The following is a 19,427-nucleotide window of genomic DNA, read 5'->3' as shown; positions in this document are numbered from 1 at the left end:
TCTTTCTTTTAATTCAAACAAACAGAACATAAAAACAAACTCATACAAAAAGTTTAGATAGGAAATAGGAGAAATTTGAAAAAAGAATATTAAAGGTTAACAACTCACCTAATGTCGCATCAATGCTAAGCTAATAGGAATGTTACACTCATTTTGCTCTTCTAACCAAATCGGCAATAACCTTTCCATTTCAATATTAATCCACTACGCTGCTTGGTAATAACTGATGCTCTCATTGGAGCATTGCCTTTCACACGTTCCATTGTTCTCACTTTATCCTTTACAATTGTTCCGACAGAAGCCTGACGCGTTCCCGGTGGATGACGGTGTCTGGCCTTTCTCTGAACACTTAATTATTTCTACTTTTGTTTCCTTTGTCATCACCTTTCTCTTCATTGCAGGCTCTCCTGGACTTGCAATGGATTTTGCTTTGGAGGCATGGTCATGAGGGTAAACACGGACTCGCAAAATTGAATGAAAAAATTGATTAAGACGAAAGTGATGCTGTATGTAAACAGCCATATAAACAACGGTACTAGCTGGTAGCATGAAGATGCTGCATCAAAGAACTGCTTACGGCATGCGGGTTTGTTCACATGTGTGGAAGAAACTTGTCCCTGAATTATTAATTTCATTATTTAATTACAAATTATCCTTATGGGGAGCCTTGGGAGCCTGTTCTTAAGTACGGAACGCTGAAAGTCAGGTCATCCATAGCCCAGGGGCTGCCTGTACTGCTTTTATGAAATGAAGTTAAATGAAGTTCCTTTCTGAGCCTGCAACAGCTGTGTCTAACAGCACAGTTGAAGTGACCGAGAGGTGCAGATATTTAAAAATAATTTTGACTTCAAGGACTTTTCAACTCATTTTTTCCCTGTCTTGACTGTACTGACACCATATCGAGTAGTTAGCAGCAGCTGCACAACACAAGCAACGTCCTAAGAAGCTGGTGCAGGCTGAGTTTTTAATTTGCATGTTGCTTCATGACGATCACATTATTTTGCAATTCCAAGGGGCCAGAGAAAGCATCTATGATATCCCCTTCTTCCGCCCAGCACCCACATAAGCCCTAAGCTAAGAAGAAAATGTTAACGCCCAGGTCGAGATTTTACAGTAGCTTTGTCAGTGCCACAAGTCGGAACTCACATTCCTCTTGCCTTTCCAGCTAAGATGCCCCAAACACACAGAGCCAGCTCGGGCGCCTCTCACTGACAGAGAGGAGGGCATGGGATCCCCATATGCAGATCAGGGCTGGCTGGGTTACCAGTTAATCACACAGAAGATGCGTGCGACCAACCTGTTGGGAGAAATCCTTCCTGCGGCCCCTGGACATGCATGCATTTGAACCTCGGTGTAGGGAAGGGAAGACTCTGTTCCACCTGCATCCCAGGTCTTGAGTCTTCCTGAGGAACAACGGCACATGGAGGGTGGGACATGGAGGAGGCTCGGGGGTGGATTTGAAAGTTTGGACCTCAATGACCTCAGGCAAAGTGAGACGCGAACAGCCTGTAGAGCAGACTGGTGTATCCACACACGGATGCCTTTTTCTCTTCATAAATTCTCTGTGCACTAGGAAGAACTCCATCTGGCTTTCGTGGATTTCACTTAGATTTCTCAAATCTTCCTTCATTCAGTTAGCAATAGGGCACTGCCAGCTCCTCCTGCAGGTGCTCTCTCCTGTGGGCCACTCGTGGACACGCTGCGAGGGCTCGTGCAGTTTGACTGACTAAACCCACATCCACGGATCCAGCCCTGAGTTACGACGTGGCCCTTCGTGTGCACGTGGGAGCGGTGGGGGGAAGAGGAGTGTGCGGGGTCAGGGGACCCTGGGCAGAGAGAGAATAAGACCCGGGACACCTTCTTGGCAGAGTCTGGTCCATTGTGCTGATCCCTGTATCAATCTTCTAGGGCTGCTGCGACCAGGTACCACAAGCCAGGTGGCTTAAAACAACAGAAATTTATTGTGTCACAGTTCAGGAGGCCAGAAGTCTGAAATCAAGGTGTCCTCAGGGCTGGGATCCTTCTGACACCTGGAAGGACGTCTTCCTTGCCTCAGTGTAGCTGCGGGTGGCTTGCTGGCAGCCTTCGACTTTCCTCGGCTGGCAGCTGCCTAACGCCAGTCTCTGCCTCCGTCCCCGCGCGGCCTGCTCCCTGTGTGTGTCCTCGCACAGCCGCTTCCTCCCGAGGACATTGCTCATGTGGGTTAGGGCCACCACGTCAGCATGGTCTTACCTTAACTACTTACATCTGCAATGACCCTACTTCCAAATAAAGTCACATTCTGAGAAACTGGGAATTAAAACTTCATATCTTCTTTTGGGGACACAATTCACCCCCCAATCGGGTTAGCCAGTTATACAAAAACGGCAGCTGGACAGCTAGTTTGCTGTGAGTGCACTCTTTCTCTCTCTCTCTCTTCCTTTCCTTCTCCCTCTCTCTGTCTTTCTGTCCTTTATATTTTAAGGATGATCATATGTTAGGGTTGTGCCATCACTGAGTTATAAAGTGGGGAAGATACAGCTACTGTAACTAGAGAAAGTTTCTAGCTCTATGATTTCTAACACGATGACAATGGGAGCCAAAACATGAGTGAATATTCTTACTTTCACATCCAAAAATTAGACTCCAGAGACTCAGACACCCAGGCATGCCTGTAGCCACACACTGATTTGCAGCTGGCCCCCTGCCTGAGGTCGTTAACGGAGCAAGCATTTCACCCTGCAAGTTTCGGGAGTCCCAAAGAACAAAATAACCTAATAAATTGGGTGGGAGAGATGGAGGTATTACTCGGTGAAATAGTCTCTAACCTGAAGGCAAACAGTTCTCGTGAGGTTTAAAAAGCCATTTTCATTATTCTCAGGAGGCAAAGCAGTCCAGGCATGTAGACACAAACATTATCTTACTTTTAAAAACTTCACATTATTCCAGGTGAAATGAGCTTTCTGTTTTTTTAAGAAAAAAGTATCCAGAGAAACCTAGTTTCTGTTGTGTTGTTAGCAGTAGATAGCTCAGGCAAAATCAGACCTTCTCAGGTCACTAGTTGGGATAAAAATTAGTCTGACATCTGGGACGCTGACCCCTGAGGCCCAGAACTTAGAAAGACGAGGCCAACAGACAGGTGACCACGGCTATCCATCTGCTCTCCCACCCCCATAGTACCCTCATGGTCTTCAGCCAACTCGCCTGTTAGCTTTCTTTACACCATTAAATTAGGACAAGCCTGGCTTTGCCCAAGAGAGACCCCTGAATCCTCAGGAATCTTTGTCATCAAATGGTACAAAAAGCTAAAATTTTGTCTACTTTGACAATGTCCCAAGGATGAATCTGTTCACTGAACCTAACTCAGCACAGGACCGGGACCTCAATTACGGAATAAAACAAAACGAAACACCCCAGAAAACAAATGTGGAGGTTAAAATGCAAAAGGCAGAATAAAGACAGCTCTATGCCCTGCCAGTAAATCTTCCTCTACGGCTTGAGAAGCCGCGGGAATTGCTCAGAGGCACTGGGACATGCTTTCCTGATGTCCCTCCCGCTGCGTGAGTTGAAGGGGCTTGCGGGAGCCCATGGATCTCCGAGTGGGACTGGCCTCCCCACCTGAGTCACCGAGGCAGCGGCTTCATCCTGGCAGTGTGACCACGACAGCTTAGCCCGGCTTCCTGCACTCCACAGACAGGGTTTTCAGTGAACGAGTGTTGTGAAAACGGATGAAGGAGTGGACGAGCGACTGTGTTGTCCTGGCAACGGCTCACTTCCCCTTAAGGGTTTCTGGACGCTCTTTCCTTCCCTGGTTGGATGCAGATTCACTGGAATCCTATGCAAACTTCCAGAGAAGGTGGTCTCATGTCATCCGGGGACAGATGGCTCAAGGCCTCCTGCTTTTCCAGAGTGGTGCTCATAAATGCCAAGCAAAACATTCCGGTGCGGCAACAGACCAGCACAGGGAGGAATAGGCTCCTGCTTAGAAAGGAGCCCTGGAGGCAGCTGTAGGTCAGGAGAGAATGTGTGTGTTTGGGGGGCAGTGCTGGCCCTTTGCTGTGGAGATACCTTGCGTCCTGGTTAACATGTTGTGGTTTCATCTTGTGGAGAAGAGTGATTCTAAGTTGGAAGCCACTGTTACATCAGCGGCACCTGACACGCAGGGGCTGTGCACAGCTGTGGCATCACAGATGGAAGGGCTGATGATCAGAAGCATCATGCATTCAATAGTCTACGGGCACAGGCCTTGTGGAATCCCTCCTCCCACTCTAAAACCAAACCAAACCTAACCAAACAAAACAAGCTTAGAAATCGAGTATCTTCCTGGAGATGAGTCCAAACCACAGGGCGTTTTCTGTTTTAGGTCAGATAAAGAAGCAGATAACTAATGGTCATTTTTTATAGAAGAGAAGAAGGCTTGGTAGCACCTGAGCAGCCCTAGGGCGACTTGCTCTGTTGTTAAAGTTAGTTGCTCTGTTGCCTCCCTTCCTGCAGCCCTGCTAGCGGGTGTCAGACAGAGAAGCCTGGTGCTGCTCCTGACCTCAAGATGGCACGGGGTGGGGAAAGCTGAGCTACTACAGTTTAAGTAATTCTAAATCTTTTCAGTATTAGCTTGACTATATTACGGGTTAGAATGCAAATTTGAAATACATTTTTAATTTAAAAGAGAAGACTTCAGAGAAATTCCAGGTGTTTGGGAATACCCATAGACCATCCAGCCCAGGGCTAGACGTGCAGCTCTCCCTGCCTGTCTCCCGTGTGGGAGGAACTCCACAGCTCTGTCTCAAGAGTTTACAACAGTTCATCATCAGCTGATCCCTCGTTGGGACTTTGTCAAAGTACAGCACAGTATCTCAAATTCTAGCCGTCGGGATTTCCACGAGGCACAGGAAAAACAAGGAAAGCGGAAAAATTCCACATTGAAGATTCCCAGATCTCGATGATGCATGCTGATTGGAGCATCTCCACTGCTCTCCCTGACAGGGAACTGTTGCTAAGGCCTGGAAGCAAAGCTATGCAGACATTTCTGCCAGCTACAAGCTGGGGCTTCTGCGTGATGCTAAGCGCCGGCTATAGCTGCAGCTGAAGCACCTTGTTAAGTGCTGCTTTAGGCTGTAGTTCCAGCACGGAGCTGGTTAGGCTGCAGGACTCCTTGTTAGCTCCTCTGTCCCAGCTCTCCTCCCTCTACGCCCCTCTAGAATTAAAGGTACACTTCTAGCCTTCAGGCGAGTTAAACATAATGGCTGGGTCTATACAAAATAACACCGATCCCTTGAGACTTCTCAGTTATGCAGGAAAAGAAACGCATAGGGAAGATGTGACAACGTTTTGCAGACTCAGTAGCAAGGCTTTGTCACTGGGCGCGCTGTGCTCTCAACAGCTCCGGCAAAGGGCTTTGAGAGACGGTGTCAGGGACAGGAACTGGGCCCCTCACTGATGGCTTCAGCAAAACATCTCGTGCTCACAGACGATACGGAGGACTGCTGTGAAAACCAAAGAATTAGGAAACATCTTGTTCTGGACCTCAGACACCAGAAACGTCTGAGTTTCCTTCCCCAGGAGGGGACTTAACAGAATCACATGCTGGCAGGTCACATGAAGTGCTGGGACGCTCCCGGCCTCCATCCTAATGGATTGTGTTAATGACACACTCTCTTTTTCAGTGAGTCTTTCTTTCCTACTGAAAAGTCTGCTCTCCACACTCATGGATCTGTAAGAATATCTTCAGTATCAGTTTCTGAATTACTCACTGATCTGAAATTTTTCTGATGCCTACCCCTCCTGTGTTCTACCCCTCCTGTGTTCTACCCCTCCTGTGTTCTCCGCTAACTCTGTGGATTTGCACCGTCTTGTTGCTTGTCCATTATCAACGTCCAGTTTGGTTGTGACCCGGCCACCACGGTCATGGTGAGGTCACATACAGGACAACCTCACCATCCAAACTGTGTGTTCAGAAGGTGGCCAGCACTGTCTTTAAACAGAGATGCCCTTGCCAAGCTTTCCTTTGAAGTTTAAAGATATAGCCAGAAACTGATGGGGAAACTGAAAAGACACGTCCGCAGTGAGTGGAGATGCGCTCCGTCCTCAGGGAAGCAGGCGCAGTGGGAGACTTCATTAAGCCAGTACCAGGCCATTCCGGTTGCTCAGGGCACACGCTGCTTTTGTTCATTCCTTCGCCAGATGCCGTTTGAGCGCCATGTTGCAAGGCACGGCGGTAGGCACTGTCGATACAGCAGCGGTCCTTGGTTTGGACCTTCTGAGAAAGTGCTGAAGTCCTCAGCACATGTATCACAGAAAAGGGGTTCACAGACAACAGGATGGATACTTTCCATCTTCCCAGGGCAAAGTGGGACAGAGGAGCTGCTCAGTCCTTGGTCATGTGTTGGGGCGTGGGCAGCGGTGAAGCCAGAAGCTTAGGCAGGTCCACTGGGAGCACTCCATACCAATGAGCAGCAAGTCCTCGGTGGGCAGCTAGAACACTGCCGTGCTGCAGCGGAGCACAGCCCCAGAAAGAAGACTAGAGCAAGAAGCAGGAAGCCAGAAGTGAGAAGGATGTGAGGATGCCAAGCCCTGAAACAGGTCACCAAAGGGATGGAACCAAACGCCCTGACTTCAGTGACAGAATGGCTCAGTCAGAAAGGCGGTGCTGCCTCCTTGACGGGCACCACTGGCTCTGGGACTTAGTGATGTTCTTTCTCCAGGCACCCTGCCATGCCAGTGCTGTTGTCTTCTTTTAAAAGATCCCACTTCCATACCAGAAAGAGCTGTGTTAGTATCAATAAACCAGTCAAAGGAAGAGGCAATCTTTATCAATTATTTGATGGGATAAAGCTCTTGAATCTCAGGAAAGAGAAAGAAAACATTGACATCGACCAGTTTTGCGTCTGGCACGACTCACAGGGTTATGCAAAACAGACACTGAGGCTGGAGATATGAGGGGCAATTCTAAGGTCCCACTCTTAAGGGTCTTTCATTGGGGTTAGTTTTAAACTGACATTATAGAAGATTTGTTAATTTTGAGGTATCCTGCTATTATGTCAATACTAATCTTTCAGCAGAAGACGCTTCTGGGAGTATTGTGCCAGCTCACACAGGAATGGGTTTGGGAAGTGCCAGCATTTTCCAAACAAGATTAGCAGGTGGGACGCAGGTGCACCCGCTGGAGAGGATGCTGGCTTTGCTGTTGGAAGTGAAGGCGAGTCATGGAGGCAGACAAACCAAGAGAGCAAATAAAAAAGACCTTGAATAAAATATAAAAGTGCTCAAAAAGTAAAAACAAACAAACAAACAAACAAAACCCCAAAACTCCTTTTCTTCAATGTAATGACTATGCTACTGCCACTGGGGTTCTACTCAGAGACGGTGTCTTTCCATGTGCCTCATGGAGGCCCCAGAAGCAATGCTCTCCACATCAGAAACCTGCTAATCTGATTTCTTCCTTGCTTCAGATGCATAACATATTCAGACGCTTTAAATTTAATAAAGGGAGATTTAGTAGCGTCATCAGTTATGTGTGAAAATCAATAATGCTGCATTTATTTAGGAATAAGACACAGGGTCTCTGGATACTGTAGAGAATATTAAAGCATGCTTGGTTGGCGATTTTGAGAATTTATTGAAAAATTAACTTCTGTTTTCATTCTCATCTTGGCTAAGAAATCATAAAATTTCCTTAATACAATTATGCATTTTTACAACTCCACCGCCTTAAGCTTGATTATAGATTATTAGGGTTTCATGGTGTGGAGGATGATGAAAATTAAATTAGGTGAGGCGTACGGGCTGCACTTGTGTTTCTGAAGTGTTCTCATCGGTAAGAAACGTTCACACAGTGCGGAGACTGCTGTTCCTATCACTGGGTCTCCAATGGAGAAGTAAGTGGCCACATGCCGTCAACACAAACCATCTTTCTGTAGCAACAAATATATGAAAATATTTAAGGCATTTATTTTATGTTAAAAGAAATATAGAAATAATGTGCAGGAAAATGCAATTGAGCTAATTCCTTTGATAACAGGAAGCTCTTCCTAAATTGAGTGAGCGCACCCGATAGGATCATTCTTGCTGCATCTAGTCCTAAGGTTGAGAGAGTGAACACAGTCATATCTTTTCTTAGAAGTTAAGTTCTTCACAGAACAAAGAATTTCTCAGGGTTGACAGTTTCCCTTTCCTACAATGGTATTGTAGGACATCTCTACTAAGAAATTTAGCATTATACCTTGTGAATGTAGCTACTTATTTTTTCAGTATTTTGTTCTGAACTCATTTAGTACTCCTGAGAACTTTTAGCAATTTCTGGAGACACTGACATTTCTTTTTTTTTTTTTTTTTTGAGACCGAGTCTCACTCTGTTGCCTGGGCTAGAGTGCCGTGGCATCAGCCTAGCTCACAGCAAACTCAAATTCCTGGGCTCATGTGATTCTCCTGCCTCAGTCTCCCGAGTAGCTGGGACCACAGCCATGTGCCACCATGCACGGCTAATTTTTTCTATATATTTTTAGTTGTCCAGATAATTTCTTTCTATTTTTTAGTAAAGATGGGGTCTCACCCTTGCTCAGGCTGGTCTCTACCTCCTGACCTCAAGCCATCCTCCTGCCTCGGCCTCCCAGAGTGCTAGGATAACAGGCATGAACCATCGTACCCAGCCTCTGGGGACATTTCTGATAGCCATGACTAGGGGTAGGGGAGTTGTGACTGGCATTCAGGGGGCAGAGGCCAGGGATGTCACTACGCATCCTGCTATGTACAGGACGGCCCCCTAAAACAGAGAATTGTGTGTCCAAATGTCAACAGTGCCGAGGTTGAAATGCCTGAATACTCATATCAACATAGTAGAGATTTTAACACACATCCTCTCTCCAAACCACTTCGTATCTTCTAACTGTATTTGATAATACATATTCTATGTAATCTATAATAAAAGCACACGTCATCTTTCTGAACCATCATGTCAAAGGAACTCTCTCACAATGATGTATCAACGACAATGGCATTGCTAATTTGCATTTATTCAACACACTCACGTCATCCACATCCCGTGAAAGAACTAAAGTAAAGAGAAGGAAGCGGCAGCAGCTCACCTCTCAAACAGGACGTGGCTGTAGTCACCCAGGACGTGGGCGTGGGTGTGGAGCAGGATGATGTTGTAGCCCACCAACGCCACCATCATGATCAACATTTTCAACTCGTAATTCACCCGCAGGAACACCGAACAGGATATCAGGCCCAGAATGCAGCTGTAGATAAAGTACTGAAACAGACAAATACTTAGCATCTCTTCCGAGAAATGATGAGAAAATCAAGATCAGGGGCCCCCATCATGCTCATTTCATGAACCTAGAGACTGGCTGTGAAAGCAGATGCCTGTTTCTACTCTTTGATCCAGTGGGAAATGCCTGAATACATTCGATTTGGAAAACAATTACTCATTCCGTGTCTTTCTCACCCAGTCTGGCATGATGAAGAAAAATAAGCACGTATATTGCCAAACACTTTTTAGAAATACAATTATAAATGTCTCTATAGAAGACATGTCATTGTAAGAAAATGTCATTTTTTTCCTGAAAATTAAAACAGCATGACCCCCCCCCACCCCCCAGACAGAGCTCCCGTGCCATCCCATTCTCCAAAGCTGCTCATTTTAACAATTAAGGCCATCCTTATCTTCCACAAGTTACACAAAGTACAGATGGTGATAATACCCTCTTCAGAGAATTCTTGTGATGATTCAATAACACGAAAGTTCAGAACAGTGCCTGGCCCATGGGAAGCTATGTAAATTTGGCTGTTGTTATAATCTAAGGCTTTTTGTAAGTTTCGGAGTTTAAAAGGGTTTTGTTGCTAAAATTATGCTTGAAAACCACTGTTATAATGAAAGTTAACCAGTTCAGGCTAATCAAATGAGAAGGCAGAATAAGGAATCATTTATATGAGTGTGTATGTACCCATGGGTGTATGTAGATTTTGGGGGGCAAGGTGCTGGAGTAGGATTTTAAATTTTTCCATGGTACTCCGAGTTTGAAATATGAGTCAACACCCATAAAATAGCCTCAGATTTCACATTTAAAAATTCATTCTTAGAGTTTTAGTTTTCAATTAATAATTTATCATTAATATATACTTACATGTCATTAAATATTTTTGCAACATCTTTTATAATGACTGGGTATAATTTTATTTTGTGGTTATAACAAAATTTATTTTAAAATTGGCTTTATCTAAATTTTTAGGTTGTTTTCTTTCTTTTTTGTTGTTGATGCTATATAAACACTTTAACAAACATCCTTGTAGGTAAACCTTTCCACCTTCAAAATTAATTTCCAAAATTAGTATTGCAGGGTAAAAATATGCATCTGTTTTATGATTTTTTTGACGATTATTGTAACTACTATTCAGAAGAGTTATATCACTTTATGCTGCCACCAGAAGTGAACTGGACACTATTCGTCACTTGCTTGTCAACTTCAGACATCATATAACCAGAGGTTTGAGAGGAATAATGCCTATGTGGGGTACACCCACAGGGAAGTTTTCCTAATGTTCCCTTGGAACAAGGCTCCTCTGGGACTCCCAGACTTCGGGGTTAATAGCCCCCAAGTTGTGTAGCCTGTATATGCAAATTTGGGGCTTCCTCCGCAAAGCTGGACATAACCTTCATTCCTTTTCTTTTCTTTTCTCTTCTTTTCTTTTCTTTTCCTTTCTTTTTAATAGAATTAGGGGATACAAGTTGAATTCCATTACATGTATATATTGCATGGTGGTGAAGTCTGGGCTTTTGTACCCATCACCGAGTAGCGTGCATTGAACCCCACAGGTAATTTTTCCTTCCTCACCTCCTACCCTCCCTCCTTCTGAGTCTCCAATGTCCATTATGCCCCTCAGTGTGTCCTCGTGTGGTCACAGTTTAGCTCCCACTTATAAGCGAGAACATGTGGCATCTGGCGTGACCTTCCTTCGGAGGAAGACTTATTATTGGAATGACAGTAGCCTCTTTACTAAATCTTACCTAGATTTTAAAGATGCTATTGCGTGTTTTTTCAGAATCTTTTAAGATTGAGAAAATGTTGCCTTTCCCCATCTCGAGTTTCTAATTATTTGGGTCAATTGCAAATAAGATATTATACAGATTTACCTAAATGCAATTCATAATGACTACCTTATTCTTTTAGTAATGCCAAGTGTGGTGAGTTGTTCTACTCAAATATATTGGAAGGAGAATTAAAGAAAAAAAAAAAAAACAACTCTTGCCAGCTATATTTCTCTTTCCTATGAGAACTCATCCTCACTTTAAACTTTTAAAGTGCCCTGCGAACGCTGGTCGGGACCGCTTGGTGGTTGTGCTCTCTCTCCACTGGCCCACGGACCACGTGAAGGCTAAAGCCACGGGTTCAGGGAGAAAGAGGTGTGTACCACACCGTCAGTTTAAAGATTCCTCTAAGGAAGAGGGCTCAAATTCCCCAAAGTGAGAATATAGCTAATAAACCGTCACCAGGAATCCTGCTTTTCAGTTTTCACAAAACTGAAACAGAAAAGACAATGTCTCATCCTCCCTGGGGTTTATGAGATGTGGACCCCACCGCCACAGCTTTAGGGGGATAATATTAATCCACTGGAAGAATTAGCAGCATCTATAAGCAACAAAGCCAGAAATTCAATGACACACAGTTGGATATCACATGGTGGGCTATATGCTAGAAATGCTGTAGCAGTTAAGAAGATAAAGGCAAACGTTATGGGTGGAAGAATGACAATAACATTGTAAGTTTGCAGATAAGGTGTGGCTAGTCGCCAAGGGTGGGACTTCCCCTAGCCAAGGCTGGCATTTGCAAACTCAGGCATTTGCTACCCAGGGACTGACACCCGAGAAGAAAGGCAGTCTAACAACAGATTTGAGACTCAAGGCTATACATCACATAGACTAACAGCACACACGGAGACAACAAAAGCATTAATGAGGCAATGTTCTTACCGGGAGGAAAAATAAACTTTGTGCACGCAGAATCGTTGCCTGATTATTTGAGGCAGAAAAACTTGTGTTTGATGTATTGGCAGTTGGAAGGATTGTTTCCTCTGAGTCACTCAGGAAAAACTGCAAAGAGAAGGGTTTTCTTTTTCAATGAATTCATGCAAATTAGATTCAAAAACTAGCAGGTGGGTGCTAAGTTTATAAATTTTTGTGTCACTATGCACAAGATTGTTTCTGTGGACTTGAGAATTTCTATTAAGTAAGCAATTAACTATTTATTATGCTACACATTCAACAGAGACTTCCAGAACTTCAAGATCGATGTTAAAGAAAATGGAAGTACTTAAATATTAAATTAAAAATACACAAAGCCCAGGGTGGAGAGTTTGGTTAGAATTTTATTTGAAGCTGATATTACCATGCATATATTTAGCTCTCCAACATAACATCAGAGCCTCTGGAATCTTTTTCCCTCCCTGCTTTCCTTCCTTCCCTTCCTTCCTTCACAGTATCTTTGCCATCTTGGTTCAAGCATTAAATGAGTCAACAGAGTTCTATGAATTTTGATTTTAAGAATGAAAATTAATTTTACGGGTAAAATGCAATCACCAGCTTCAACATTTGTATCTATTATGTGTGAGTGCTTAGCAGCTCGGATCATGAGGGAATAAACATTTGAGAAGATAGATATTCAGAGGTCGGTTGGAAAGGGAGTTTTAATTAAAAAAAAATGGTACAGCTGAGAGAATAAAGATAATTAGCTCTTATGTAACGGTCATCAGGATCAGCACCCAGAGAGAAGGTGTCGACCTGTTAATAACATAGGAGAAACTGATTTCCTCCCTTCCTAGGGAAGCTGCGGCACAGACTGTTCAAGTGCCCAAGGATTGGCCATATTTCTGTAATATGGCTAAAGGTCAGAGGAATGTTCTGGAAAGACAAACCAGAGAATTATGACTTGGGTAAGTCCTATTTGCTGAAAGAAATTAATCTCATCCATAAATCTGCCTTGTATTTTCTGTATAAAACCATACATATTCAAGGTTTAAAAAGTAAAACTTTCCTGTATAGTTTCTACTGATTTATTTCCTTGTATGTCATAGCTCTTGTCAAATACCTAAACTATAATAATTTACTTATTAGATAGATAAGAAGATTAAGATTAATAGATAAGATTAGGTAGATAAGAAGGCATTTATTTAGTATATTCTTGGGAACATTCCTCTCATATTCCAAGAATGACATTAAATACAGTGTTTCTTCCCATTATGTAATGTAATTGATTAAATTCAGCAAAATGCTGATTTAAGAATCAAAGAAATGTAGTACATTTTGTTATTTACTGCTAAAGAACTTTTAAAACTGCCAATCCCCTGGTTGAACTACGAATGTGCTAATTCTTTGTAAAAAATTATATCAGAAAACAAAACCAAAAACAAATGGAGTAATTGCTTGGCAAACATTGGGCTCCAAAAGTTTATAAATTTAGATTTAGATTTGAAAGACCCAAAATTCAATTGATTTAAATATAAAAAAAATCAAGAAATGACAAATAAAAGGAGACTGTTTAGGTTGCTGGGTTACTACTCTTAGGCACCCAGTATCTTAAAATAATTAACAAAAAGTTCTTGATTATATCACTACATAGATAAGAAACTAAGAAAGATGAGGTATTAAGTTTTTGCTGTACAATGAGTAGAAATAAACTTTGTGAAAACTGTGTCTTACAAGGCTACACAATAAATATGATGATGTTGTTGAAGTTGTAAAACAATAGAAAATTTCAAGCACTATATACAGCAATGCTTCCCCAATCCCCCCAAGTCTTTTTAGTATTGATTAACTACCCCTAAAACCAAAAACTTTTCATGGTTTTTTCTTTTTATAATTTTATTTCAGAGTATTACAAGGGTAGAAACGTTTTGGTTACATAAATTGCTTTTGTAGCATTTGAGTCAAAGTTGTAAGTGTGCTCATCACCCAGGTAGTGTACATTGTACCCCTTAGGTGTGACTTTACCCATCCCCTCCCCCCTCCCACCTGCTTGGTTTCTGGTGAGTGTTGTTTCTGTATGTGCACGAACTCTTCATTCTTTCTGGACTCACACTATAATTTTGAATAAATTTCTCTTCTTCTGTCTTCTTAGAACTTTAAAATCACAAACTCATGTGATTCCCTAATTATGGCTAGTCAAATACTCATACTGATCCCTTGTCCACATTCCTCAGAGGCTAAACTGCCCCAACTTTCTCCAAAGAATAAATTTTTAGCATTACAATGATTTGTGGAACTCTTCTCTGGACCCATTTTTATTTTCTACATCCTTTGTGATAGTTAGGAAAATGATATCATCCTGAACAAGATAACCCTAATAAAGTGCTATGAGCACTACATACTTTTAGCTTTACTTCCAAGTTTTACATTTCTCAGGCGATTAAAAACCTACCAGAATTATGTTTTTGAAATCATATTAAATTGTGAACACATGATTTAATATTGTTTTAGATGATGACATCCTTTGTATTTGGGTGGAATTAGAAGTCAGGTAGACTACTAGTTAACTATGGTTAACTCCTTGTCTGGGTGGCTCACAAATTTATATACAATTTATTTATGACGAATCTCTCTGAAGTTTCTTAGAAGAAATTGCAAAACAATGCAGGCAATGGCACGATCTCAGAAAAAAAAATGGCAGAGCATTTAGTGTCTCATGCATGAATCTAAACAGTCAGCTGGAAACTAAAATGGAACAAAACATGCAGGTCATTTGCAATTTGATACCAAAAACCCTATATTTGGAAAAAATATGGATATCTAATTTTTTTTCTACTTCTTACTGAAGTGTTTGTTGTGACATGGATAAACATCAAGTGTTTAAGCGATCCTGGTAAAACTGCACAATTCATTTTAAATAAAACTGACTTGGACATTTTGCCATTCAATATCAGTACGTAACGAGATTTTAAAAAGCCAGTCCTCTGAATGCACTGTTCCTGCTGACCCTGGCTCATTTTAACAGGGCTGTTAAAATGCAGGCTCAGAATAAATACTAATGACTAAAATTCGATGTGGAGCGTTGATGTGAACCGGCCCATCCACCCAGTCAACAGCAGAAGGAGGTCTTATATTACTCCTAACACATCTCTCCCATTTTAGGTAAAGAGAGTAATGGCAGGTGATGATAGGGAAGCCATTAATAAGGGCTGCTTGCCACTGGCCAGATAAACGCAGGGCCAACTGCGGCTCACCTTCTGCGGAGGCACTGGGGCCTCACAAAGAAAACGAGCACCTGAGGACAGCATGCCATGTGCACTGAGCCAGACATGCAAGGACAGACATGGTGTGATTCCACTCACACGAGCTACCTAGAACAGGGAAATGCATAGCTATAGAAAGTAGAATGATGGTTATTGGGGGTTTTGATAGGGTATTTTGAAAGGGATTGCATTGAATTTATAGGTTGCTTTAGATAATATGGACATTTTAACAATATCGATTCTTCCAAACCATGAACATGGAATATCATCAATGTTTTATAGTTTTCATTGTAAGATCTTTTACTTCTTTGGTTAAGTTTATTCTTAAGTATTTTTATTTTATTTTTAGCTATTATAAATGGAATTACTTTCTTGGTTTATTTTTCAGATTGTTCACTGTTGGCATAGAGAAATGCTACTGATTGTTTATGTTGATTTTGTATCCTGCAATTTTACTGAATTTGTTTATACGTTCTAATAGCTTTTTGGTGGAGTCTTTAGATTTCTTTAAATATAAGATCATATTTGTCTGCAAAGAAGGATAATTTGACTTCTTCCTCTCCAATTTGGATGCCCTTTATTTCTTTCTCTTGTCTGATTGCTCTAGCTAGAACAATCCATAGAACTTCCAGTACTACGTTGAGTAACAGTGGTGAAAGTAGGCATCCATGTTTTGTTCCACATCTTAGAGAAAAGGCTTTAAGTTTTTCTTATTCAGTGTGGTATTAGCTGTGGGTCTGTTATATATGGCTTTTATCATATTGAGGTGTGTTTTTTCTGTAATCAGTTTTTTGAGAGATTTTACCATGAAGGGATGTTGAATTTTACCATGAAGGGATGTTGAATTTTACTGAATGCTTTTTCAGCATCATTTGAAATGATCGGATGGTTTTTGTCCTTCATTCTGTTGATATGACGTATCACATTGAATGATTTATGTATTTTGAACCATCCTTGCATCCCTGGGATGAATCCCAGTCTATCATAATGAATAATCTTTTTAATGTGTTGTTGAATTTGGTTTGCTAGTATTTTGTTGAGGATTTTTGCTTCTATGTTCATCAGAGATATTGACCTGTAGTTTTTTTTTTTTGGTTTTGTGTGTGTGTGTGTGTGTGTGTGTGTGTGTCTTTGCCTGGTTTTGATATCATGGTGATACCTGCCTCATAGAATGAATTTAGAAGTATTCCTTCTTCTTCAATTTTTTGGAATAGTTTGAGTAGGACTGATATTAATTCTTATTTGGATGTTTGCTAGAATTCAGCAGTAAAGCCATCAGGTCCTGGGCTTTTCTTTGATGGGAGACTTTTTATTACTTCTTCTATCTTTTTACTTGTTTTTATGTCTATTCAGGTTTTGAATCTCTTCCCAGTTCAATCTTGGTAGGTTGTATGTGCCTAGGAATTTGTCCATTTCTTCTAGGTTTTCCAATTTATTAGCATGTAGTTGCTCATAGTAGTCCCTAATGACAGTTTGAAATGGGTAAAAAGACACAGAAACAATACTGGGAGCATTTAGCAGCGTGATGGTGAAGACTGAGTATGAGCTCCATCCCCAGCAGAAGGTGTTGCCTTCCCCGCTTGTGAGTGAGGGAGAGGCGGGTGCTCACTCCTAACCTGCCCACCCCACCTCAGCCGTCTGACTACTGTGTCAGCACCTCCAGTGAGGTACCCAACCCAGGATGTGGTGTCTGCCTCGCACAGTCATAGCGCAGGAGCCAGGGGGCTCAGAGGAGCTGGGGGGGGGGGCTTGTCTCTGTAAACCCTCAAGCACGATCAGAGGCAGAGTCCCATGGACAGGTCCTGCCTCTTCTGTGATAAATAAGAAATTATAAGAAAGCTCTACAGCTAGGTAATATCATTTCCTCTCTATAGCCAGTGTCAGCTTTCATGCTGTTCTATGATTTTTCCTAGACACAGATACGAGATAAGCACCTGCATGGGAAACAACCACTAATTTCATGGCACCAGGTAGTAATAAAAACGGCATTTCCCCTGCACTGGTAGAGAAAGTAACTGCCTGAACAGTTCTGGTTTTCCCTCCCTCTGCACAGATGGAAAGGAAAGAAAAAAATATAATTTATCTCATTCCTTGCTTCCACTGCTGCAGAAGGAAGCTCTGTACATGGAGCAAAACCTTATTTTATTTCTTTCTCAAAAATCGTCCATAGTACTTTTAATATGTCTTCTGTAGACTTCTCTACCTCTCTTGACAATGAACTTTCTTTGCAAAGAAGAAAAGCAACACCGGAAGATGTATTTCTAATACTGAAGATGGCTTTCTTCTCTCTAAAGGATCATTGCTACTGCTTTAAATATTCTACTCTTAAACGTGCAGCTTGTCAAACATTTATAGACAGTGACTGAACTGCCTGTCAATCATTACTCATTATGCTATTCAGTATACACTTACCTTTCAAAATCAGATTTGTTTCCCATTTATGTTGTCTTAAAAAATCAGGTGATAAACCCAGGTTTTATAAGGTCAAACTGGATTTTACAAAAAGAAACGGTTTATTTTTTTAAAAACTTGTGTGCCTACCTATTCATTCATTCTTTCATTTAATAACTAATGAATGGAGGAAACTTTCCTAGGGCATGTGAAAAAATAAAGATTTCCTCAAAGAGATATCTTCATTCCCATGCTCACTGAAGTATTATTTACAATAGCCAAGATATGGAAACAACCTAAGTATCTGTTGATGGATGAATGGATAAAAAAATTATGGTGTGTTTGTGTGTGTGTATATGTATGAGTGTACACATACACACACATATATACAGTTTATATATATGTGTATGCACATATATACACACCCATATTATTCACCTTAAAAAAGAAGGCAGTCCTATCATTTGCAATAACATGGATGGAACTGGAAGACATTTATGCCAAGTGAAATAAGCAAAGCACAGAAAGACAAATACTGCATGATCTTACTTATATGTGGGATCTAAAACAGCTAAATTCATGGAAACAGAGAGTAGAATGGTGATTATCAGGGGCGAGACAGTGGAGAAATGGGGAGATGTAGGTCAAGGGGTACAAAGTTGCAGTTATGTAGGATGAACAATCTAAAGATCTAATGTACAGCAGGAACACAATAGTTAATAATATTGTGCTGTATATTGAAAATTTGCTAAGAGAATAGATTCTAGGTGCTCTTGTCACACATATACACACAAAACAGATAACTATGGAAGGTGATGGGATGTGTTAAATTGCTTACCTGTCATACTCATTTCACCGTATGTGTGTGTGTATATATATATATATATAAGTGTATATATGTGTGGGTATATAAAACATCATGTTCTTCATCTTAATACAGTTAAAAAAGAAAGGAAAAAAGACCTCATTTTTAAATGTGTGTATGTCATGTGAAACATCTTGTGCCCTAACTTGTACCTGCTGCTACTGGCCAAAGAAAGTCAACTCCCAGGAACTGTGCTTGATTTGCTCTGTGCACGCACAGGTGAGCACACCCTTAAGGGATGAGACGGCTTAATTATAAGGGCGGCATGTCAGTCACCCCCTTTCCAGGTAGCTGAACAAACACCGCTGTGTGGCTGTGACAGTGTCTCAGAACTGCAGCCTGTGCACCCCGCTGTCCTTCCTCCGCCCTGCAGCAATGTGGCAGCCTCTCCCGCAGCCTTCACCTACCAAACTCTGCCCTGAACTTGGCAATGTGCCCTCGGGAGAGCTGGATCTTGGAGTGGCAGAACTAACGCACAAATGCAGGCCACAAAGTCGAGCCTGAGGAGCCCATCTTAGGAAACATGCTCGTGTTTCTATAGTCTCCCGCACTGCCCCTTGCCTGCCTCTCTGTGCAGCTTCCTCTGTGACATCTTCGCAACCTCGTCGTATCCACACACTGCCTGTGCAGAGAAGTGAGGCATTCTCGTGGCTAGAGATGTGTCTGCAGAATGGTTTTTTCAGGACAGTTCCTCTTGTCCCTGTCTTAAGTCTCTCGTCTAGTGTTCCTCACCCTGCGGCTGCCCCCGCCCCACGGCAGCTCTGGGATCACAGCAAGGACACCCCACACACAGCATGCTTCATACCGGATGCCCCTGCTAGGCCAGTCCGGCCCCTCCTGCGCAGGTGCCCCGGGCTGACTGATGCAAGTCTACAATCCAGCCTGGGGTTTGAAAGTCTTTCCGGAGCTCTCCAGGGAGTTATCGTTGTCCAGCTGGCACATTTTCCAGCTGTTCAGTCTGAATCAAGCC

General features: G+C 42.2%; 1 protein-coding gene across 1 annotated transcript in view; it reads right to left on the bottom strand.

The window, feature by feature from the left end:
* ADCY2 (adenylate cyclase 2) overlaps nucleotides 1-19,427 on the bottom strand; it is a 369,183-nt gene that overhangs the window by 28,143 nt on the left and 321,613 nt on the right. Inside the window, exons 17-18 of the mRNA XM_069492150.1 lie at nucleotides 11,948-12,067; nucleotides 9,060-9,229 (exon numbers count right to left, since the gene is read on the bottom strand). Coding sequence (XP_069348251.1) covers nucleotides 9,060-9,229; nucleotides 11,948-12,067 — 290 coding nt within the window. The remainder of the gene's footprint in view (nucleotides 1-9,059; nucleotides 9,230-11,947; nucleotides 12,068-19,427) is intronic.

Source organism: Eulemur rufifrons, chromosome 17, assembly GCF_041146395.1.
Source record: "Eulemur rufifrons isolate Redbay chromosome 17, OSU_ERuf_1, whole genome shotgun sequence".
In the NCBI taxonomy this organism is placed as follows: Eukaryota; Metazoa; Chordata; class Mammalia; order Primates; family Lemuridae; genus Eulemur; species Eulemur rufifrons.
Note: the sequence above shows the minus strand (reverse complement) of the source record. Positions and strands in the feature narration are given on the sequence as shown.